Genomic DNA, 25,000 nt, shown 5'->3' with positions numbered 1-25,000 from the left:
TTGTTGTTGAAGAAAATAATAATAAAAAATAATAACAATGTTAGTTTTCATCTTTATTTTTGGTCTTTTTGAATGATTTTTAAGAGCTTATTATTGCAACACTGACACTGAACTGATCTGAATAATGACACTGTTGTCTTCATTATAGTAGAGACGTTTGCATGCTTTGTTTATGTGTTCATTTTATTATTTTTAAGCAGTTCTTTATTTTTTATTATATGCTGTATGCTTTATAAGTTCATATGAAGTTTGCATCGCTGAACCTGTTAATTAGCTCTTTATGAAGCTGATTTGAAACAGTCTGTTTTGTATAAAACGCTGTAGAAATAAAGGAGAGTTAGAGTTAGCTGAGAGCCGCTGGTTTGTGATGATTAAACATCTGCCATTAAAACAGAAGAAGAGATGAAGGACTGATGACGACTGTGTGTTTCTCTGACGGAGGATTAGTACAGATGTGTGTGTGTGTGTGTGTGTGTGTGTGAGTGTGTGTGTGAGTGTGTGTGTGTGTGTGTGTGAGAGAGTGTGTGTGTGTGTGTGTGTGTGTGTGTGGGTGTGAGTGTGTCTCAGTGTGTGTGTGTGTGTGTGAGAGAGTGTGTGTAAGTGTGCGTGTGTGTGCGTGTGTGTGGGTGTGTGAGTAAGTGATTGTGTGTTAATGTGCGTGTGTGTTAGTGTGTGTGTGTGTGTGTGTGTGTTAGTGAGTGAGTGAGTGTGTGTTAGTGTGTGTGTGTGTTAGTGAGTGTGTGTGTGTGTGTGTGTGTGTGTGTGTGAGTGTGTTTGAGTGTGTGTTAGTGTGTGTGTGTGTGTGTGTTAGTGTGTGTGTGTGTGAGTGAGTGAGTGTGTGTAAGTGTGCGTGTGTGTAAGTGTGTGTGTGTGTGTGTGTGTGTTAGTGAGTGAGTGAGTGTGTGTTAGTGTGTGTGTGTGTGTGTGTTAGTGAGTGTGTGTGTGTGTGTGTGTGAGTGTGTGTGTAAGTTAGTGAGTGAGTGTGTGTGTGTGTGTGTAAGTTAGTGAGTGAGTGTGTGTGTGTGTGTGTTAGTGAGTGTGTGTTGGTGTGCGTGTGTGTGTGAGTGTGTGTGTGAGTGTGTGTGTAAGTTAGTGAGTGTGTGTGTGTGTGTGTGAGTGTGTGTGTGTAAGTTAGTGAGTGTGTGTGTGTGTGTGTGTGTGAGTGTGTGTGTGTGTGTGTGTGTGTGTGAGTGTGTGTGTGTGTAAGTTAGTGAGTGTGTGTGTGTTAGTCGGAGAACAGGCTGGCGAAGGACTGGCGGAGGCTGCGGATGGTTTCTGCTTTGGCCTCGTCGTCTGTTGTGTTTCCACGCAGCGTCTCACTGAAGGTGTTGGTCAGTGACTGTGATTTACTGAAGAGACAATGAACATTCATCACACACAGATCTCAGATCCTGAATCGCTGCAGTTTAACATCCTTTAGAGAGCTCTTACTTGAGCTGCGGAGGTTGTTTCTGGGATCCGGCTCCGCTGGAGGGAATGGGTCCGGGCTGGAAGGCCTGACTGGGAGAAGTAGAAGCAGATCGGGCTCGCTGCGGAGACGCCTGACCCGACTGAGACGGAGAACCAGAGCCTGAGTGAGGACCACCTGCACACACACACACACACACACACACACACACACACGCTAGTGACACCTGAGGAGTAGCTACAGCAGATGACATGAGTATTGCAAGATTTGTCAAAAAGATGTCTGTTCTGCTCATCAAAATACAGCTGTGCATCACAGAAATAAATTACACTTTACCAGAGATTCACATAGAAAACAGCTGTTTTACATTATAATAATATTTCACTATTTTTACTGTATTATTGATCAAATAAACGCAGCCACGGTGAGCAGAAGAGACTTTTGGCGTGTGCAGTTTGAGTGTTGTTCACCTGGAGCTCGTCTCGGTTGAGTCGTCTGCGGTGCAGGTTGAGTCTACACACACACACACACACACACACACGTGTTAACCTCCACAGACTGATGCTCGGATGAAGTGTAAATGAGTGTGTGTGAGCGCGGTACCTTCACGGATGTTTGTGGTGTGGTCACTCCCAGCAAAGCAAAGGCCATCTTACTGATGACCAGATCACAGATGAGCTGACGGTCCTCCTCCACGTGCTCTCCGATCAGAGGCATCGAGCTGTCCATCACCTGACCACCACACACACACACACACACACACGTTTTTGTGAAAAGTGTGTTCATCCCATAGGTTTAAGGTTTTTATACTGTACAAACTGTATATTCTATGGCCCTACACCAACTCTACACCTAACCCTAACACACACACACACACACACACCTCTATGATGTAGTCCTTGCCGTCTTTGCCATGGACGGCTTTGACCGCACAGATGTCCAGTCCTCCGAACATCTCCGCGCACGAGTCCACCCAGAGACGATACCTTCACACACACGACAGACCGTCAGCTGACCGTCACACACCTGCTGTGATCATTATGTGTGTGTGTGTGTGTGTGTGTGATTGACACCTGTCCGTCATGGCGATCTGCTCCAGCATGGCTGAACCTGTGTTGGCCTTCCAGTTCCCTGAGATAGACGTCCTCCTGAAACACACAAACACACACACACTTTGTTGGCATTAATGGAAGTGCATTAGCATGGTTTAAATCGGACTTATATGACGGCCATCAGTTCGTAGCAGTGAATGAAGATGTATCATATTGATCACAAGTGCAGTATGGAGTACCTCAAGGCTCAGTTCTAGGGCCGCTACTCTTCACGCTTTATATGTTATCCTTGGGAGATATCATCAGGAAACATGGTGTTAGCTTTCACTGTTATGCTGATGATACTCAGCTCTATATTTCTTCGCGGCCCGGTGAAACACACCAATTTGAAAAACTAACGGAATGCATAGTTGATATAAAAAACTGGATGATGCGTAATTTCTTACTGCTAAATTCAGAAAAAACAGAGGTGTTAATCATAGGGCCTAAAAACTCTGCTTGTAATAACCTAGAACACTGTATAAGACTTGATGGTTGCTCTGTCAATTCTTCTTCATCAGTTAGGAACCTAGGTGTGCTACTTGATCGCAATCTTTCCTTAGAAAGCCACGTTTCTAGCATTTGTAAAACTGCATTTTTCCATCTCAATATCTCAAAATATATCTAAATTACGGCCTACAACACACTCTTGCAGTTTAAATCTAGATTAAAGACCCATCTCTTTAACCTGGCATACACATAACATACTAATATGCTTTTAATATCCAAATCTGTTAAAGGATTTTTAGGCTGCATTAATTAGGTAAACTGGAACCGGAAACACTTCACATAACACCCGATGTACTTGCTACATCATTAGAAGAATGGCATCTACGCTAATATTTGTCTGTTTCTCTCTTGTTCCGAGGTCACCGTAGCCACCAGATCCAGTCTGTGTCCAGATCAGAGGGTCACTGCAGTCACCTGGATCCAGTACGTATCCAGACCAGATGGTGGATCAGCACCTAGAAAGGACCTCTACATCCCTGAAAGACAGCGGAGACCAGGACAACTAGAGCCCCAGATACAGATCCCCTGTAAAGACCTTGTCTCAGAGGAGCACCAGGACAAGACCACAGGAAACAGATGATTCTTCTGCACAATCTGACTTTGCTGCAGTCTGGAATTGAACTACTGGTTTCGTCTGGTCAGAGGAGAACTGACCCCAACTGAGCCTGGTTTCTCCCAAGGTTTTTTTCTCCATTCTGTCACCGATGGAGTTTCGGTTCCTTGCCGCTGTCGCCTCTGGCTTGCTTAGTTGGGGTCACTTCATCTACAGCGATATCATTGACTTGATTGCAAATGATGAGCCTCAAAATACAAATATCTTTTCCCCCCAGATTTTTTCCAGTTGTTTTTAAGAGATATAACAGTTTAAAATGTTCAGGTCATTTTGACCCAGGTGTGTGTGGAGGAACATTAGTGTCAAAAACATTTGTAAATATATTTCTTTATCTTATACACACTCTCTCTCTTTTCTCTCTCTAACACACACACACACACACTCACACACACACACGTGTGTTCTCACATGTAGGCCTTGTAGTTGCTGCCGATCTTCTGGATGCGGATGTCGTATTTGGAGAGGACGAAGGGCTCGGCCGTGGCGTAGGTTTTAGCGATGGCCACTACACTGGTGATGTCCTGGAAATCACTGGCCGTCTCCACCTTTATCTGCCACACAAACACACGTCACACATTACCCACAATCCATCTGGAGCCTGCTGCATCCAGTGAAAACACCAACAACCTTCCAGAAAAAAATTATTCACTTCAGCATACTTCAAAAAACGTATTTTGGAAGTAATTTACTTTAAAACAATATACTTGAGTGCGAACTGAGTGTAATTTTTATCAGACGTTATTCCCAGTCAAGATCATGAAAGTGTCTTTCTTTAAGTAACTTTTAATACATAGAATATAAATGTTTTCTAAAACACACGAACACATAAAAGCAACACACGTGTGTTTTTGTGAAAGTGGGGAGATCCCAAAGGGATAATGGTTTTTATCCAGTACAAACAGTATATTCTCGTACCTTGCCCATGCCGGCGTAGGCGTGTCCCATCTTCACCACCACTGGGAATGAAGCGGTGGGCAGCTGCAGGAGAGAACAGAGACGTATTTTAGGCTGATGTTGGTTTTATCGTGACTGGAATGTTCTGGGAAAGCTGTCTGAGGAAATGAATCACCACCACAGACGCCCAGAACACCAACACGAGTCAACAACACGCTCACAAACACACCTGATCAGCACAGTCTGAGCCTCACTTCTCTGAAGCTTCACGAGGGTGGAGCAGAAAGATCAACAGTCGAGAGTGATGCAGCACTTTCACCAGATCATCAGAGAACAGTATCTCACAGGAGTGATGGAGATAAACCGTCACGTCATTAAACAACCTTTTACAATCTGCATAAACACCGGCTATATCTAGCACAAACAGATCATTTAGTGCTGTGTGAGATTACTAAATGTACCACCACCATTAATACTACTTAATACACAAGCCCCGCCCACTTTATGAGCAGACCCACCCACTTTTGATAAAAGTATTTTATTTGATAAATTATTGTTATTTCATTGCGTTCAATATAATTGAAACATATCTCAAATCTTAAAATAATAAAATGTGGTTTGGGATGAAATTAATATGTAGGCTACAGGACAGACTTCTTTCAGTAGTACATATAAAAACAAGTGCACATATTTCCATCAATGTTTTTCCATTCAAATGTGCATCAGCATTGAGGAATTTCCCAGGAAACTCTCTCTCTCTCTCTCACACACACACACACACACACACATGCGTCAGTGAAAGTGCCCTTATGAGGGCATGTTTGGCTGAACACAGCAGTGTTTCCTCTACGAGAGACGAGCACCAATTATCTGTCTCCGTCTGTCTGCTGAAGGGCATCACCACATCCCTCGACATTCCCAGACAAACCGTCCGGAAGAGCGTCACACACCCGACACACAATGATGTCCGAGCAGATCACAGCAGAACCTCACACACAACACAAGTCAAAACACCAATCAAACTATTCACTTAAATGAGAACAGATGTACACTAATGAGTGCTCGCTTCACTCCAGCAGCTGCTCAAATGAGCTGCTCTTCCGGTCGGAACGATTAGCGGGAAACACCGGAGCCTCACACGTCTGGAAGAGCTTGCACAACACTCTCTCAGTTACCGCAAGCGCCGGCCAACAGGTAGACGAGGGTGTAAACAGAGTGAGTAAGAGTGAGAGAGATTCCCAAACGCTCCGGTGTGAGATTCCGGCCGTCAGCGTGTAGGTGAGACCTCGGCTCCTCGGGGACTTTCCATGTTCTGAACGTGATCCGGAGAGCACCAGTGTTGAACACATGAGCGTCAGACTCACCGGAGCGTCACTGCTGGGTCTCATCATACTGACCTGCTGAAGAAGACTTTAGAGCAGGAGCTTCAAACTAAAACACCTTCAGACACGCTCGAACACGCGTGTGAAGCCCGTGATGATGATCTGAACACACGTGTGCAACGATCCACCACAGACTCACTCACTCACCCATCCATCCATACATCCAACTATCACTCATCCATCTATCCAATCATCTATCACCCATTCATCCAACCATCTATCACCCATCCATCCATCCATCCATCTATCACTCATCCAACCATCCATCCAACCATCTATCACTCATCCATCCATCCATCCAACCATCTTTCACTAATCCATCCATCCAACCATCTATCACTCACCCATCCATCCATCCATCCAACCATCTATCACTCACCCATCCATCCATCCATCCAACCATCTATCACTCATCCATCCATCCAATCATCTATCACCCATTCATCCAACCATCTATCACCCATCCATCCATCCATCCAACCATCTTTCACTCATCCATCCATCCAACCATCTATCACTCATCCAACCATCCATCCAACCATCTATCACTCATCCATCCATCCATCCAACCATCTTTCACTCATCCATCCATCCAACCATCTATCACTCACCCATCCATCCATCCATCCAACCATCTATCACTCATCCATCCATCCAACCATCTATCACTCATCCATCCATCCATCCAACCATCTTTCACTCATCCATCCATCCAACCATCTATCACTCACCCATCCATCCATCCATCCAACCATCTATCACTCATCCATCCATCCATCCATCCAACCATCTATCACTCATCCATCCATCCATCCAACCATCTATCACCCATCCATCCATCCAACGATCTATCACTCATCCATGCATCCATCCAATCATCTATCACCCATCCATCCATCCTTTCAACCATCTATCACCGATCCATCCAACCATCTATCACTCATCCATCCATCCATCCATCTATCACTCATCCATCCATCCATCCAACCATCTATCACTCATCCATCCATCCATCCAACCATCCAACCATCTATCACTCACCCATCCATCCATCCATCCATCCAACCATCTATCACTCATCCATCCATCCATCCAACCATCTAGCACTCATCCATCCATCCATCCAACCATCTAGCACTCATCCATCCATCCATCCATCCATCCAACCATCTATCACTCACCCATCCATCCATCCATCCAACTATCACTCACCCATCCATCCATCCATCCATCTATCACTCATCCATCCATCCATCCAACCATCTATCACTCACCCATCCATCCATCCAACCATCTATCACTCATCCATCCATCCATCCATCCATCCAACCATCTATCACTCATCCATCCATCGATCCATCCAACCATCTATCACTCATCCATCCATCCAACCATCCATCCATCCAACCATCTATCACTCATCCATCCATCCATCCATCCATCCATCTATCACTCATCCATCCATCCATCCATCCATCCATCCAACCATCTATCACTCACCCATCCATCCATCCAACTATCACTCACCCATCCATCCATCCATCCATCTATCACTCATCCATCCATCCATCCAACCATCTATCACTCACCCATCCATCCATCCAACCATCTATCACTCACCCATCCATCCATCCATCCAACCATCTATCACTCACCCATCCATCCATCCAACCATCTATCACTCACCCATCCATCCATCCATCCAACCATCTATCACTCACCCATCCATCCATCCATCCATCCATCCAACCATCTATCACTCACCCATCCATCCATCCATCCATCCATCCAACCATCTATCACTCATCCATCCATCCATCCATCCATCCAACCATCTATCACTCATCCATCCATCCAACCATCTATCACTCATCCATCCATCCATCCATCCATCCAACCATCTATCTATTCTCCCATCCATCCTATCTATCTATCTATCTATCTATCTATCTATCCACCTGAAGCAGATTTTCTTGTTAACTGCTGTGAGTCAAATCTAAAGTGATGTTATGTAAGATCTGAGTGATGGATGAGTGATGGATGTGCACACGTATCTTGTAATCACAGACGTGTGTGACGTCTGATCAGAGCTGAAGTCACTTCAGACAGAGATCAAACAGAAGCTCTGATGTCCACTCATGGTCAAACACAGGTTCAGATCTCCTCATGCCCAAATTCTTTTAACCTGAAAAAGCGGCACTTGTGTGTGAGACGCATCAAGATCATTTCCATAGAGAAACTATGGAAAAATAGTGGACTGGAGTGGAAAAATGTGTTCTGTGTGACCGACACCATACTAAAATGACCCAAACACACTATAAAGGGTTAAATATCAGTTCTTGCTCAGAAACATGGCACGTTATGTAACTAACAGCTGGTTTTCTTCCGTCCAGTTCACCTCAAACACACTGCTGGTCAGAACTGAGGATGACTATAAAACACAGAGCCTTCAGCTTTATATAAAAGAGCTCAGAAGAAATCCAGCGTGTTGAGGTTGAGAGGAACAAGACATGCTTTGCTCTTACTATGAATCCAGAGGCTTTACCAACAGATATAAATATAATTTTGTGTCTGAAGCCTTTAATCTTTTTAACAACTAAAAAAAAGAATAGCTTATGCTTTTTAAAATATGTTTTTATGAGGTGTTTAAGTGTACGAGTGCTTGTCTATCTATGTGAAGAACCACTTCAGTCGTAACCAGAGCTACAAATATTTGAATACTCTTTTTTATTATACTGTTACTTAAATATTAATACAGACAACTCGAGCTGATTTATTGCTGTTTTGTTTTGTAGGTAAAATCCACCTGATCCGTTCCATTACGATTCCAGCAAACGACTAAAGATGGATTTATCCTGCATCCTAATCTAGTTTCTAGAATCTAGAATATTTTCCGTATGGCTTTGTTCCTCTTATCTAATGCGTAAGTCACTTTAGATAAAGGCATCATGCATTAATGCAAATTATTCTAAACATTCAACATTATTTCTGAAATATTATCAGAGAAAATTATTCTAAGATCTGTATATGGTCGTTAACACAAGGAACAAATTTAGGTTATAAAAAACGTTGTGGGGACGTTGTTTAACTAATAAACAATATAAACTTTGGAAATGCTAGTTATGTGATGTTAACACATGTTAAACATACTCTCTATGTTTTCTTGTTGTGATTATAACTTTATTCAAATGTTTCATATAGCATTCCACTATAACTTTAAAAATTCTAATTCAAAAATTCCCCTAAAATGTAGCATTATTTGAATGTTTCTTTTTACTATTCTAAAAACGCTTAAATGTATCGTTTTCCTGACGCGATCAGAATGTTATTTAAACGCTCATCAAGTGCACATAACATCATAAGGACGTTGTTCTTTCTTTCTTTCTTACGTATATTAAATATTAATAACGTTACAAGTAAGTTTCATAAACAACATGTCGACCGAACATTCATAGAACTTACAAAAAAACTAAAAATCATCAGCAATATTTAATTTTACTATTAGTGACTAATTAAACTCTAATCTTAACTGAACTGCAGTGTGAAGTCAGTTTGAGAGAAAGTGATTGGTTGAGAGCATGTTCTCATCAGTGTGTGTGTATTTATAGCTGGGGTCCCTGCAGAGACTCCGCCTCCAGCTTCCTCCACATGACCTCTGACCTCTGAGTCACACGCACTCCTTTAATGCAGAGCTCCCTCATTTACAGGAAACCCGTAGCCAGTGAAACGCAGCGACACACTGAGCATGTGCGGAGAGAACATCTGCCTGTTTAAGGACTCTAGATAGAGTATGTTCCAGATAAAACAACTGTTGAGGGTCATCCGGCCGGAGACCCCGCTGGACTCAGGGATCCGCACCTCTATAAAAACACAGGCATTTCCTCTGAGTCACGGACATTAATAGACACACACACATGAGACACACACACACCTCTGTTCTGTTCAGATTGACTGGACTCTCATCTCAGCTATTCCTGTTTATTCCCCGCAGACGTCTAGATTCAGAAGCATGAAAACTTTCCTGTTCCACATTAAAGTTATGCTTATTTTGATCTGTGACGTAATCAGCAGAAATGGAAAAACGCTTATAGTTAAATATGTTCTGAAAATAAGTATAGTTAAAAATAATAAGAACATAAAAACACACTTTACTTGAAGCCTTTATGTATAATGCATTATAAAAGAGTTCATAATGTATGTTTTGTAATGCATTTTATATATTATCATAAATAACTGTAACCAAAGTTACTATGCATTATAATATTTTCAGATTCCTTGTTCGATCTGAAAGTCCATTATATTTTCTCTAACACCGAATAGATTCATTTTCATTATATCATGCATTAAAAGGTGCATTACGAGGCATAATTAAGCATTAAAAATACTTTTATAACACATTATATATATGGGCTTCAAGTAAAGTTAAAAACATTTCTGTTACATAAAATAAAATAATATATAAAAAACTTATTTCAGCTATTTTTCCGTTTTAAATGGAAGTACGAAAGTAAGTAAAAATAAAATGAAATATTCATAAAATAAATTGTATATATATATATATATATATATATATATATATATATATATATATATATATATATATATATATATATATATATATATATATATATATTTAAGGAAAATAAAAAAAAATGTAAAAAATCACAATTAAAAGCAAATTCAAATTTTTACAATATATACGCTTATTTACAAATAAAATATATATAAAACGACAAAAACACACAACAAATTAACTATAACTTTAAAATAAAAGAATAAATATAATATAAAAACAGAAAATATAAAAATAGAAATTAATCCAAATATTAATAAAATATTAATAATAGGCAAATAAAAATGACTTAAGCACAACAGAAATACAAAAAGTGCAAAATAAAAAATAATCAAAATATTAATAAATATATATAAAAAATGACTTAAGCACAAAAAAATTACTAAAACTTTCAAATTAAAAATACTCCAAATATTATTAAATATTAATAATAGGCATATACAAAATTATTTAAGCACAACAAAATTACTCAATCTTTAAAATTAAAAATGTAAAAATAATCCAAATATAAATAAATATTAATAATAGGCATTATAAAAATGATTTAAGCACATCAAAATGACTAAAACTTTAACTAAAATTAAAATGAAATTATGCAGGTAACACAATTAAACACTATAAAACTAAAACTATGAAACTATAAGATATTAATATAAAATGTAATTCAAAACATTATAGCAGCTTTGTGCAAGGAAGAGCATCATTCAGATGCTGCATGTGCTATAACACACTCTCACTAGATCTCATGTTCATAAACGCTCATCGTATATTATATATTTCATATCTCTGGACTTTTGCATATCCCTTTTATACACTCTGAATGCATTACACAGTAAAACTGATAAGAAATGACTGCTGCAGGAGGTGCTCAGCCTGCGATCTCTAGTTCATGAGTGAAGAGGAGGATTATGGGATTGTGTGCTGATCTTACACAGAGCAAAAGAAACTCTGAGTAACTGCATCAACACAACTGGAAAGCCAGACGGAATCTCACGTAATCTCATTAAAATATTTGTAAAATGATGAAATACTTACACTGGGTGTCTCCTGTTAAACAAGTCAAACCACAAGGAAAACATGAGCGAAGCGAAGGAGTATGTACATAACATTCATCATCAGTAAAAAATGAAATATTAAACTAATGCAACTGGAAGCAAAATTACTCTAAACTATATATATTCACACTACTGTACAAAAGTCTATATTGTTAAAAAAAATAAAAAATAAAGAAGTCACATTTGAAGAAAAACTTTTTCCCCGTTTATAACAATGTTTTCTTGTTTTCTCAATATTTCATTTCATTTTTTTGCCATATGCAAAATGTATTTGTTTATAGTTTCTACATAATTCAGTGACTTGTATTTGCGTTCCTGTATTATAAATATTTCCCACACTTCAGACTGGTATTGCAGATGAACTGAAGAGTCCCTGAATCTTTTTTTGGGAGGGTTTTGATGACTTTAGCCCTAAAGCCACAGTGTCTTAACGCGTTCTCCAGGCGGACTCGATATATATTCCGCCTCACAGTGGAAACGCGAGTCTGATGAAGCAAACCTCAAAAAACAAAACAAATACAAAAAAAAAACATCATTATGAGGTCACTTCCATTACGTCATGCGCCTGTAATGTTAATCAGCGCGCGCTGTGATTGGTCGCGCGCTCGTGACGCTCCCGTGGGCGCACTATATGTACTTGGCGTCGGGAGCGCCCTAGAGCAGTGTGCACGCGAGGCGCGTTCCAGTCTGACAGCACCGCGTTCCCTTCAGGATGAAGTCTTGTGTTGTGCTCGCGTTCCTCCTGTTCTCTCTCTTCTGTCTGATGTACCAGGCGTCAGACGCGTGCTCGTGCGCGCCGTTTCATCCACAGGACGCGTACTGTCACTCCGACATCGGTAAGAAGTGTGTGTGTGTGTGTGTGTGTGTGTGTGTGATAGCATTAGTTATTCATAATGCACACGTTTGATGAAGGTGTTATGTAACGCGCTTCGCGTTTTCGTGGCGTTGCAGCTGCACAAGAACAGACGATCAAACAGAAGCAATCAGAAGTCAAGTGCGTCACTGCGCGCGTTCACTCAAACGCGAGAAGCGAAAAGTTCGCTGGTACCCGAGCGAAGAAAGAGTTCGCGGTATCCATGGCAACAAACGCGCTAAACCGCCGGTATCGTTTTTCAAACTGTTCATTTTCTTCTGTCAAACTGGAAAAATAAACGGGAGTTTTCTTCTACTCTAGATATTCCTAGTAACAAAGAGTTAATCAGATGGGTTAATGGTGTATCTGAAGGGTTAAATGGAGCGGTAGCTGAATGATGGAGATGATGTGAAGAGTTCAGTCATACATCTGAATCACAGAAGATGGTAGAAACCAGCAGAAAACCACTACGACTGAGTGCAGTGCTGTCCTTAGTCCATTAGCTGCTAAAAAAAGATTTAAAATCCATTCACGCTAAATATAACGGTAATGATCGCTATATTTGCATCCACACCAACGAAGGATAAGGTTCTGTCTGTTCTAAAAACTCACTGCAGTTACATAGTCTACATACTTGCAATACACGCTTCCGATAATCGAGTTCCTTCCAAGAACGATAACTATAAATATAACTATTACGATAACTATATAAGCATCAACATCGATGAACGATATAATTCATGATTTCGATTCTGGCTGTGAATGTTTTAATCATGTAGCATTAAAAACTATTTCAGTCGTATCATTGCTTACAAGAACGATAACTATAAACAATAACTATTACGATAACTATATTCGCACTCACATCAATAGACGATAATTTTAAGTTTATTCTAAGTGTGCTGCAATTGCGTTTGGTCAACATAATTGTAGTGCGCACTTGATTCTGACCGACTCGCGGAATAAACTGCTGGAATAAAAACGCTCGTGCATTTCGTTATCTGTATAGTTGTACTGTTGACTTCACTATTCTCTTGAAGTTTTGATCCGTTTAAGTTAGAATGATAACTACAACGATAACTAATTAGCATCCACACAAACAGATGCTAACATTTTGCTTATTATAAGTAATAATTAACATAAATAATAATAAAGTGCACACTATTGTTGTCAACACAATTGCATTGCGCACTTTAAAGTCAGTTGTATTCTGATTGGCCGTCAATGTTTTTATCGTGTATCGTTGGAAGAACGTTAGAACGATAACTAATTAGCATCAACACCAACGGATGCGAACATTGTGTTTATTATAAGTAATAATAAACATAAATAATACAAAAATGCGCACTATAATAACTATAATAGCGGACGATAAATTTGTGTTTATTATAAGAACGCCGTTTTGTTTTCCGAAATAATAGAACTTTAAATACTGTATTCTGATTGGCTGTCATTGTTTCTACCGTTCTGTAGCTAGAAAAAAAAATGCTCTCAAAGTGATTCCTGCAAGCAGTAACTATAACGATAACAATATTAGCGAATGATAAGGTTCTTTTTATTAAAAGCAGGATGGCTATTAATGTTTTAATATTTTATAAGATGCTAAAGGTCTCCACTCCTTTATTAAAGTTGGTGTGGACGTCGCTATTCTTACAGAATTATAACGAGTTATCGTCCAATTATGAACGAGTTTTCAGAACGATTTTTTAAAACGTTATAGTTAGCATTCTTTATGCAAACAACTAATGAAATCAAAAACAAAAAACCTTCGTCAACCTGAAATTATTTTATTGAAATCGTAAGACACATTCCTGGTCAAATTCTCATTTTATAATCGTTTCCAGTCGCCGTCATTTACCACCTGTCAATCATCTCAGTGTTGATGTTAGTGTGTCATCCCTGAGCGAATGCATTTAACCCTTCTCACGCCGGGTTTCCTCATCGTGACACCCACAGAATCTGTTTCATGAGCGTGGAAACCCGAGCCCGAGCGTCTGGTTAAGAGGCCACATATGACTTGCATACTGATGATGTGTTTGTGGATAAACTAGATATTGAGATGTCCCATAAAATGTGACTTTGGCTCTGTGCTGGTGGTATCCATGCTGTATGAATGGCAAAGACTGCAGCTATTGTGAGCGTGTCTGAATCGCTGGCCGCTCGCCAGACTTCCTCCAGAAGTACTTTGCTTTCTGCTGCCATGTGTAACATATTTCGAGGGGCATCAGATGAACTGATGGCTGCTGGGTAACAGAGCGCTGTAGAACATACTCCAGTCAGGGTTTCTACATTGTGCTCCATTAATGATGCACAGAAATATTTATGTATTTATTTTTAAATCATTTTAGGTTTATGTATTTTTTACTGAAACTGAAATTAAAGCTTGCATTTAGCCAAAAACGAATTAAATTAAATTGATTTAATAACCAACAAAATAAAATCTGCTGCTACTTCAGTTTGTTGTTGAAATATATAAACATTTAAATGGAAACTGTAATAAAGTATATTAAAAAATATATTTTTTTTTATTTTGTTGTTGTCTGGAACCATACATTTTTAATGCAGAAATTGCGTAATTAAAAAAAAGAAAAATGTTATACCAAACCTAAAAATACAATTTTAAGCGAAAAACTCTCGCTTAAATAATCAATTAATTAAATCACATTTATTGAATAATTAACACTCAGTGTATGCAAACAATTAAATAATTTTTATACTTTTTCATGATATGATTATGTTTGTATTTCATTTAATTGTTGAAATATAAACAAAATTAAATCCGAAATGAAAGTTTTCATTCAGCCAAAAACTGAAACCGAAAATGATGCTTATTTAATAATCAAACTAAAATAAAACTGAGTGTGAGACTTTTTAAATCGAGTTTTTAATAATATAATTAAAATAAAAACTAGTTTTCATGGCAGATTTATTCAAACATGCTTTAAATAATAAAGAGCGCACTAACAGGTTAGGTGTAAATGTAATCGCAGCTCAGATCCTGCGTGGAGCTCCAGCTGGCAGCGCTCTGAAGGAAACTGAAGCGCTCGGTGACTCTGGAGCGCCGCACTAAAGGCTTGTCGAGCTCTAGATCAGTGTTTCGCTCTACACTTCTGCCTCTGGAGGATAATATCTCACCAGCAGAGGTCTGGTTCCCATCTGAGCACCAACTCAAACACGCATCAAACAATCAGAAAATATGTGGATCATTTTGTTTTTACTTGTAGATGATTTCGGCAATATAGATTTTTTAGTAAAAAAAAAAAAGGCATTATTTTGAATTATTATGGACATTTTTGACGATAATTATGTTAAAATAGATGGTTTTTGAGTGAAAAAAGCAATATTCTGGATTATTTTGACAATATTTGTGGCTATTTTTGGTAAATTTCAGATTTTTCAATGAAAAAAAAACATTATTTTCCTGATAATTTTGGCAATATATGTAAATAATTTTGCCAATATTAAATTTTTTAGTAAAAAAACGATTTTGGTAAAAAAAAAAAATTTTTATGTTAAAAAAAAAGTCATATTTTTTTCTGATACTTTTGGCAATATTTGTGAATAATTTTGCCAATATTCCGTTTTTGAGTGGAAAAACATTATTTGTGGATGATTTTAGTAAAATATTTTTTTTTGTGTGTGTGAAAAAATTGCATTATTTTCTGATAATTTTGGCAAAATATTTAGTTTTTTTTTTTTTTTGTGAAAAAACATTATTTGTGTATAATTTTGGCAATAGAACTAAATTAATTGAGCATTTTGCCAATATTCACTCAGAAACTTAGATACACGAATTTAAACCCTCTGCTTTACAAAAATGATTAAATCCAAGACTTTGTTAATAATCTAGCATCAGTAATTGTATGCATGCTAGTCCTGTTTGATCGACCTGTAACAGGTGGGAAATAATCCGAAGTGTTTTAGTCAAGCTCTGTGAGCACTTAGGAAGTTTTAGTCCAGTATGAAAACATCATGTGGATGAATATAGAGGAGTTATCAAGGCTTTATCTGCGGTAGCTCTCGCAGAACTGTGTTTCACAGACATTCAGAGTTCAGCCAATCAGAGCGCAGCTCCACACGCTCACACTGGAGTTCAGTGATGTGACCTTTGAACCCCGGAGCTGACCTCAGGGTCGAAGCTATTAGCAGCTGACAAACATGAAAGCATTTTTGATTCAAGCTAAAGCTCAGTTAATTTAGTTTTGTGTGTTTAAACCACTTTTATTAGTATTTGTTTTAGTTTTTTAGTTTCTGTATAATTGATATAAATATACAGATCTAAATAATATAAATAACAGCATGTTGTTTAATGAGAGGAACGCTGAGATCCCGATCCGTGTTTGTGGAAGAATCATCAGGTGATGAATGCGGAGTGAACTTTTCCGAGGAATGTGAGTCTCACAGAATTCCGGGAAGGAAATTCCAGCAGTGTTTCTCTGTCTGGTGTGTGTTCGGCCGGATCGGGTCACCGATGGGAAGCGCTGCAGGGGATTCTGGGAAAGATTCTGCTCGTATTGACACGACCTCATTCTGCAGCGTCTCTGAGGAAGAGAACTAGATCCTCACGACACGAGCATCTGTGTGTGTTTATAATTCAATATTTTATTATATATTATTTATATTTACTTTTTACTCATCATTTCTAACCATTACAAAATTTATTTTAAACTGAAACTTTTTAAATGAAAAATAAGACCACGTATTAAAAGATATTTAATATTTCATACAATATATATATATATATATATATATATATCAGTTTATTAAATAAAGTTTATATATTTAAATTCAGAAAATACATTTAAAATATATAGAAAATAATTAATTTTAAATATTATTTTTTATTTCAGGTACCCATCATTACTAACTATAATGTAATTTATTTATTTTAAACTGAAACACTAATATAGCTAAAACTAAAATAAACAATAAGAACTATAAAGACACATTCAAAATATATTTAATATTTTAAACAAAATATATATATTTAAAATAATTATACAATAACGTTTATATATTTAAATTCAGAAAATACATTTAAAATATATGGAAAATATAATATTTAAATCTGATATTCGATCTTTTATATTGCCAGTGTGTTCTCACACACAGATGCTGATACGGTTTAATAATGCGCTCCTCTCGTCTCGATGCGCTCTACGACTGTGTTCTCTGTGCAGCCCTAGTTTTGATGCTCCCATGATGCCTTGCTGCGGTGTGTGTGTGTGCTCTTTATGACCCAGCGTGTGTGTGTGTGTGTGTGTGTGTGTGTTTGCAGTGATCAGAGCTAAAATCGTGGGGAAGAAGCTGCTGAATGATGATCGGTTCGGCACTCTGCGCTACACGGTCAAACAGATGAAGGTGAGAGCATCGTCACACACACACACACACACACCAGATCACGTTAACACACACAGACACAGATCTCAGTGTGTGTGTGTGTGTCTGCAGATGTACAAGGGCTTCGAGAAGATGCAGCACGTGCAGTACGTCTACACACACAACTTCGAGAGCATGTGTGGAGTCAAGTTCGACATCAACAAATACCAGTATCTGATCACAGGTGAGAGACTAAACACACACACACACACACACACACACACACACACACACACACACACACACACACACACACACACACACATACACATACTCTCACACAGACACACACACACAAACTCACTCACTCACACACACTCACGTAAAAGTGTACAAGTTCCCTAGGGGCAATTTACAAAGTCACGTACAGTAACAAACTATATATGCTTTTTTATTTTATGATATATTAAAATCATAAATATTGTGTATATAAAATATATTAAATTGTATAAAATATATATTATTATATACATTTACATAATACAAATTATAATATGTATATAATAATTTATAATTATTTTATACACTATAAATGTATAGATATAGATAATATCTTTATTTAAATATTTTAATATACTTTATATAAAATATATATGATGCTTTTTAATGTATGATATATTAAAATGTATAGAATATATATTATTATAAATATTGTATATATAAAATATATTAAATTGAATATTTTATTATATACATTTACATAATAAAAATGATAAATTATATTATATAAAATAATATATTATTCCATATAATATAAATTTATAGATATAGATAATTAATATTATTAAAATATTAAAAAATTAAAATATTTTTTAAAATTCTAATACAGTTCATGAAATAGTTAATATTTTAATATTATAAAAACATAATACAAAATATTTAAAAAAATAATACAACTCAAATTAAAATATTTTCTCTCTCTCTATAATTTTATTTATTTGTTATAATGAATATTTGTTTGATTTTATTATATTATCTTTGGAGTCGGAGTGTCTTTCCGTGGCTCATTATGACAGTGTCTCCAGAAACACAGCGAAGCGTGACGAGATGTTGATGTTTATCTGTCATCATGTGAAGCGTGTGACACACACCTGTTCTGCTGGAGCTCATAATCCACACACAGTTAAATATAGAGCCGCCTGACCTCACATGTGTGTGTGTGTGTGTGTGTGTGTGTGTGCAGGCCGGGTCCACGACGGGAAGCTGTACACGGGGCTGTGTAACTTTAACGAGCGATGGGAGCGTCTGTCTCTGGCGCAGAAGAAGGGCATGAACCACCGCTATCAGCTGGGCTGTGACTGCAGGGTGAGTGCTATTCTCATCGCCTGACGTCCCATAATCCCCGGCGGCACACACACGCCTCGTCTGAAGAGAGAAACCAGATGTTTGGCAGCCGGTCTGGACTCAGATCTGAGCGCCCATGTGCTGAGGGATCATGGGTAACGGGCTCGCGCTCGTTAGACTCGTTATCACTGGCTCATTAACATACACACAACTGATGAGAAAAAACACCAGGTTTATGAGCGGAATAATTAGATCTGCTTTTTGATTATTAATTCAAATGGGGGGGGGGTATTTTATAAAAAAATATGTTGTTGTTAAATTGCATTAGTATCATCAGTTTGATTAATTATAAATGATTTTTGTTTGATATGTTAACCATTAAGACGAAAACAAAAAAAGAAACCAAGCAAAACATTTTAATGAAAAGAAAAATTATAATTAAATGCATAAAACACTCAAATGTTTAAAAAAATGTTTTTAAACTGTGTACGTTTCATAACTGCAATTAATTAGAGATGGTTTTTGTTCTAAAAATATATATTTGTGATCAACTTTTAATAAATTGGTGTTAAATTGTGCAAATTTCATGATTTAAATAAATTAGACGTGCGCTTAAATTACTAAAATTCTATTTACCCTTTAAAACCAAAATGTGAAAAATTCAAATGAGAAAAAAAATTATTTAATGAGGATTATTTATTTAAACCTATAAAACGAAGTCGAGAAATGTAAACAAAAAAAATGTTCATTATATGAAAAAAAAAACAATTATTTTGGGGAAAAAAGGGCCCTATAAATTAATATTTTTGATAAACTTAATAAATTGTTAAATTGTGCAAGTTTCAAGATTTAAATAAATTAGACATGCGTTTCAATTACTCAAATTTTAATTTAACTATTAAAGACAAATTTAGATTTTTTTTTATTTATTTAACCATTAAAATTAAGCCAAAAAAAATGGAATACAAAAAAAATTTAACAATTTTAATTTGGGGAAAAAATACAATGGACATAGGGCAGTATATATATATATTTAAAAAAACTTTTAATAAATTTATTAAATTGTACAAGTTTCAAGATTTAAACTTGCGATTACAAATTTTTTTATTTGACCATTAAAACCCCCCCCCAAAAAAAAAACAGGACATGGCAAAAATAAACCTGCTTTAACATGCAGATGTTCATTTAGCAATGAAAAATCACCATTACACGCTTTCCAAATAAAAAGCGCTCGAGTGCACCTCAGGAGCTGATCTAGACGCTCCTCTGTCCTGTGTTTGCAGATCAAGCCGTGCTACTCGGTGCCCTGCTTCATCACGTCTAAGAACGAGTGTCTGTGGACAGACATGCTGTCTCCACACTTCAGTTACCCGGGTCATCAGTGGCGTCACTACGCCTGCGTCCAGCAGAAAGAGGGCTACTGCAGCTGGTACAGAGGAACGAGCGCTCGCGACAAGCTCCTCATCAACACCACAGACCCGTGAAGCGCTGGTACTGCGAGCCTTCAGCATTAACAGATTAAACATGAGCTCTTTTATAGTGATGATGATGTGCTGCTTTATAAACATGATACGGATGCTTGCTGTTGTTTATGTGCGTGTGGCAGAGTTACACGCTCCAGTATCTATTTATGAGTCCAGAAACACGGAGAAATGATTCCTTCCTTCTTGCTGTTTATGATATAAAGTATCGGATCGTGATTAGTATTTTTGTATTACTGTAAAGCAGAGATTATAAACGGTAGATCGATCACATCTTTTCTGCATCTAGACCGATGACCACGTGCGTCTGAAAGGCATTTTCTGACGGGAGAGTCGATGTTTGACAGATATGAATCCGATATGAGTCTGATATAAATCCGATATGAGTCCAAAATGAGTCTGATATGAACCAATATGAATCCGATATGATTCAGATATGATTCAGATATGAATCCGATATGAGTCCGATATAAATCCGATATGAGTCCGATATGAACCAATATGAATCCGATATGAATCTGATATTAATCAAATATGAGTCAGATATGAATCCGATATGAGTCCGATATAAATCCGATATGAGTCTGATATGAACCAATATGAATCCGATATGAATCTGATATTAATCAAATATGAGTCAGATATGAATCCGATATGAGTCCGATATGAATCTGATATGAATCAAATATGAGTCCGATATGAATCAGATATGAATCCGATATGAGTCCGATATGAATCTGATATGAATCAAATATGAGTCGGATATGAATCCGATATGAATCCGATATGAGTCCGATATGAAACCGATATGAATCAAATATGAATCCGATATGAATCTGATATTAATCAAATATGAGTCGGATATGAATCAGATATGAATCAGATATGAATCCGATATGAGTCCGATATGAATCTGATATGAATCAAATATGAGTCGGATATGAATCAGATATTAATCCGATATGAATCAAATATGAATCCGATATGAATCTGATATTAATCAAATATGAGTCCGATATGAAACCGATATGAATCAAATATGAATCCGATATGAATCTGATATTAATCAAATATGAGTCGGATATGAATCAGATATGAGTCCGATATGAAACCGATATGAATCAAATATGAATCCGATATGAATCTGATATTAATCAAATATGAGTCGGATATGAATCCGATATGAGTCCGATATAAAACCGATAAGAATCAAATATGAATCCGATATGAATCTGATATGAATTCGATATGAAACCGATATGAGTCCGATATGAATCAAATATGAATCAGATATGAATCCGATATGAATCTATGAATCAGATATGAATAGGGCGCTTCATTCCTGCATCGCTGCTGCTTTAGTCTCAGCCTCGGACGCATGTTTTTAGATCATGTTAATATTCTGTCTGTAACACAAACATCTGACTCTCACTGAACGCTCGTGTGTGTGTGTGTGTGTGTGTGTGTGTGAGAGAGAAAGAGAGAGAGAGAGAGACTGATGACCATTTCCAATCTATTCGATTTTTAATTTCTCTGTTTTATATTTTTATAATAAACGTTGTGAAAATGGCTCTGTGACTCTCTTGTCATCATTATTCTGGGAAAAAAAATCTACATTGTCTGAAAATGTGTAATGTGTCAAGATGAGTTTGTTTCTGCATCAGGTTTGTAGAAATGTGTCATTACATCAGTGTCTCATCAACGGATGCTCTGCAGTGAATGGGTGCCGTCAGAATGAGAGTCTGTTAAAAACATCACAGCCTTTATCAGACTCTCGTTCTGACGGCACCCATTCACTGCAGAGCATCCGTTGATGAGACACTGATGAGACACTTGATGCTCCAAACTCGTCCACATCTGGGATGATCTGAAGGGGAGCAGATGTTATTTTGGGGTGAGCTGGTGAGGAACAGGTAACAGACTCACCATCTGTGTGTGGTTGGGGAAGAAGGTTTGCTCGTTGAGCGGGAACTTGTCTGGACCCAGAGTCTGGTAGAGCTTGATCATGTGAGAGAACTGAGGAACCAGGACACAAACACATGAAGGATTCATTATTACAGAGAACACAGCGTTCCTCTTCATCATCCTCAAAAAACTAAAAAAGTTCTTGACATGGAGCCCAGGAATATTGTAACGTGGTTTCAGTTTAAACAGGTTTTATTCATTTGCTTTATGTATTTTAGGACTGGTGTGTGTGCACTAGTGAGGGTTCAGACTGGTGTGTGTGTGCACTAGTGGGGGTTCGGACCGGTGTGTGTGTGCACTAGTGAGGGTTCGGACCGGTGTGTGCACTTGTGAGGTTTCGGACCGGTGTGTGTGTGTGCACTAGTGAGAGTTCGGACCGACGTGTGTGCACTAGTGAGGGTTCGGACCGGTGTGTGCACTTGTGAGGTTTCGGACCGGTGTGTGTGTGTGCACTAGTGAGAGTTCGGACCGGTGTGTGTGTGCACTAGTGAGGGTTCGGACCGGTGTGTGTGTGCACTAGTGAGGGTTCGGACCGGTGTGTGTGTGCACTAGTGAGGGTTCGGACCGGTGTGTGTGTGCACTAGTGGGGGTTCGGACCGGTGTGTGTGAGGGTTCGGACCGGTGTGTGTGTGCACTAGTGGGGGTTCGGACCGGTGTGTGTGTGCACTAGTGGGGGTTCGGACCGGTGTGTGTGTGCACTAGTGAGGGTTCGGACCGGTGTGTGTGTTCACTAGTGAGGGTTCGGACCGGTGTGTGTGTGCACTAGTGAGGGTTCGGACCGGTGTGTGTGTGCACTAGTGGGGGTTCGGACCGGTGTGTGTGTTCACTAGTGAGGGTTCGGACCGGTGTGTGTGTGCACTAGTGAGGGTTCGGACCGGTGTGTGTGTGCACTAGTGGGGGTTCGGACCGGTGTGTGTGTGCACTAGTGGGGGTTCGGACCGGTGTGTGTGTTCACTAGTGAGGGTTCGGACCGGTGTGTGTGCACTTGTGAGGTTTCGGACCGGTGTGTGTGTGCACTAGTGAGAGTTTGGACCGGTGTGTGTGTGCACTAGTGGGGGTTCGGACTGATGCGTGTGCACTAGTGAGGTTTCGGACCGGTGTGTGTGTGCACTAGTGAGAGTTTGGACTGATGCGTGTGCACTAGTGAGGTTTCGGACCGGTGTGTGTGTGCACTAGTGAGGGTTCGGACCGGTGTGTGTGTTCACTAGTGAGGGTTCGGACCGGTGTGTGTGTGTGTGTGCACTTGTGAGGTTTCGGACCGGTGTGTGTGTTCACTAGTGAGGGTTCGGACCGGTGTGTGCACTTGTGAGGTTTCGGACCGGTGTGTGTGTGTGCACTAGTGAGAGTTCGGACCGATGTGTGTGCACTAGTGAGGGTTCGGACCAGAGTGTGTTCACTAGTGAGGGTTCGGACCGGTGCGTGTACACTAGTGAGAGTTCGGACCGATGCGTGTGCACTAGTGAGGGTTCGGACCAGAGTGTGTTCACTAGTGAGGGTTCGGACCAGAGTGTGTTCACTAGTGAGAGTTCGGACTGATGCGTGTGCACTAGTGAGGGTTCGGACCGGTGTGTGTGCACTAGTGAGGGTTCGGACCAGAGTGTGTTCACTAGTGAGGGTTCGGACCAGAGTGTGTTCACTAGTGAGGGTTCGGACCGGTGCGTGTGCACTATTGAGAGTTCGGACCGATGCGTGTGCACTAGTGAGGGTTCGGACCAGAGTGTGTTCACTAGTGAGGGTTCGGACCAGAGTGTGTTCACTAGTGAGGGTTCGGACCAGAGTGTGTTCACTAGTGAGGGTTCGGACCGGTGCGTGTGCACTAGTGAGAGTTCGGACCGATGCGTGTTCACTAGTGAGGGTTCGGACCGGTGTGTGTGCACTAGTGAGAGTTCGGACCGATGCGTGTTCACTAGTGAGGGTTCGGACCAGAGTGTGTTCACTAGTGAGAGTTCGGACTGATGCGTGTGCACTAGTGAGGGTTCGGACCGGTGTGTGTGCACTAGTGAGGGTTCGGACCGGTGTGTGTGTGCACTAGTGAGAGTTCGGACCGGTGTGTGTGCACTATTGAGAGTTCGGACCGGTGTGTGTGCACTAGTGAGGGTTCGGACCGGTGTGTGTGTGTGCACTAGTGAGAGTTCGGACCGGTGCGTGTGCACTAGTGAGGGTTCGGACTGGTGTGTGTGCACTAGTGAGGGTTCGGACCGGTGCGTGTTCACTAGTGAGGGTTCGGACTGGTGTGTGTGCACTAGTGAGGGTTCGGACCGGTGCGTGTTCACTAGTGAGGGTTCGGACCAGAGTGTGTTCACTAGTGAGGGTTCGGACTGGTGTGTGTGCACTGGTGAGGGTTCAGACGCACCACCCAGGGTTTGCTGCAGAAGTTGTAGATGGAGAAGAGCGAGTTAACGCTGGGAACGGAGCCGTAGTTCAAGCCGATCACCAGGTTCCTGAAGTCCTCTCCCGGGGTCATGCTGTAGGCGTGCTGACGGATCAACACGAAGTCTGGCCTGAACGATCT

The 25,000-nt window shown here is 39.3% G+C and overlaps 2 protein-coding genes across 2 annotated transcripts in view; one reads left to right on the top strand and one right to left on the bottom strand.

Moving 5' to 3' along the window:
• LOC127979668 (synapsin-2) overlaps positions 1-25,000 on the bottom strand; it is a 38,501-nt gene that overhangs the window by 829 nt on the left and 12,672 nt on the right. Inside the window, exons 5-14 of the mRNA XM_052585265.1 lie at positions 24,842-24,998; positions 22,450-22,539; positions 4,538-4,600; positions 4,031-4,173; positions 2,482-2,556; positions 2,292-2,394; positions 2,012-2,140; positions 1,879-1,921; positions 1,432-1,585; positions 1-1,349 (exon numbers count right to left, since the gene is read on the bottom strand). The exon at positions 1-1,349 is cut by the window's left edge and continues 829 nt beyond it. Coding sequence (XP_052441225.1) covers positions 1,226-1,349; positions 1,432-1,585; positions 1,879-1,921; positions 2,012-2,140; positions 2,292-2,394; positions 2,482-2,556; positions 4,031-4,173; positions 4,538-4,600; positions 22,450-22,539; positions 24,842-24,998 — 1,081 coding nt within the window. The 3' untranslated portion in view covers positions 1-1,225. The remainder of the gene's footprint in view (positions 1,350-1,431; positions 1,586-1,878; positions 1,922-2,011; positions 2,141-2,291; positions 2,395-2,481; positions 2,557-4,030; positions 4,174-4,537; positions 4,601-22,449; positions 22,540-24,841; positions 24,999-25,000) is intronic.
• On the top strand, positions 12,173-22,094 carry LOC127979692 (metalloproteinase inhibitor 3). The gene is made up of 5 exons (XM_052585295.1): positions 12,173-12,362; positions 17,658-17,740; positions 17,831-17,942; positions 18,942-19,063; positions 20,326-22,094. Exons 1-5 carry the CDS (start codon positions 12,239-12,241, stop codon positions 20,524-20,526), a joined length of 642 nt encoding a protein of 213 aa, XP_052441255.1. The 5' UTR covers positions 12,173-12,238; the 3' UTR covers positions 20,527-22,094.

Source organism: Carassius gibelio, chromosome A4, assembly GCF_023724105.1.
Source record: "Carassius gibelio isolate Cgi1373 ecotype wild population from Czech Republic chromosome A4, carGib1.2-hapl.c, whole genome shotgun sequence".
Lineage (NCBI taxonomy): Eukaryota > Metazoa > Chordata > Actinopteri > Cypriniformes > Cyprinidae > Carassius > Carassius gibelio.
This window is presented reverse-complemented; position numbering and strand designations above follow the sequence as displayed.

Coding starts and splice junctions, on each gene's coding strand:
- LOC127979692 (XM_052585295.1), top strand. CDS start 12,239: ATGAAGTCTTGTGTTGTGCTCGCGTTCCTCCTGTTCTCTCTCTTCTGT. Junction 17,741..17,830: donor ACACGGTCAAACAGATGAAG/GTGAGAGCATCG, acceptor GTGTGTCTGCAG/ATGTACAAGGGCTTCGAGAA. Junction 17,943..18,941: donor ATACCAGTATCTGATCACAG/GTGAGAGACTAA, acceptor GTGTGTGTGCAG/GCCGGGTCCACGACGGGAAG.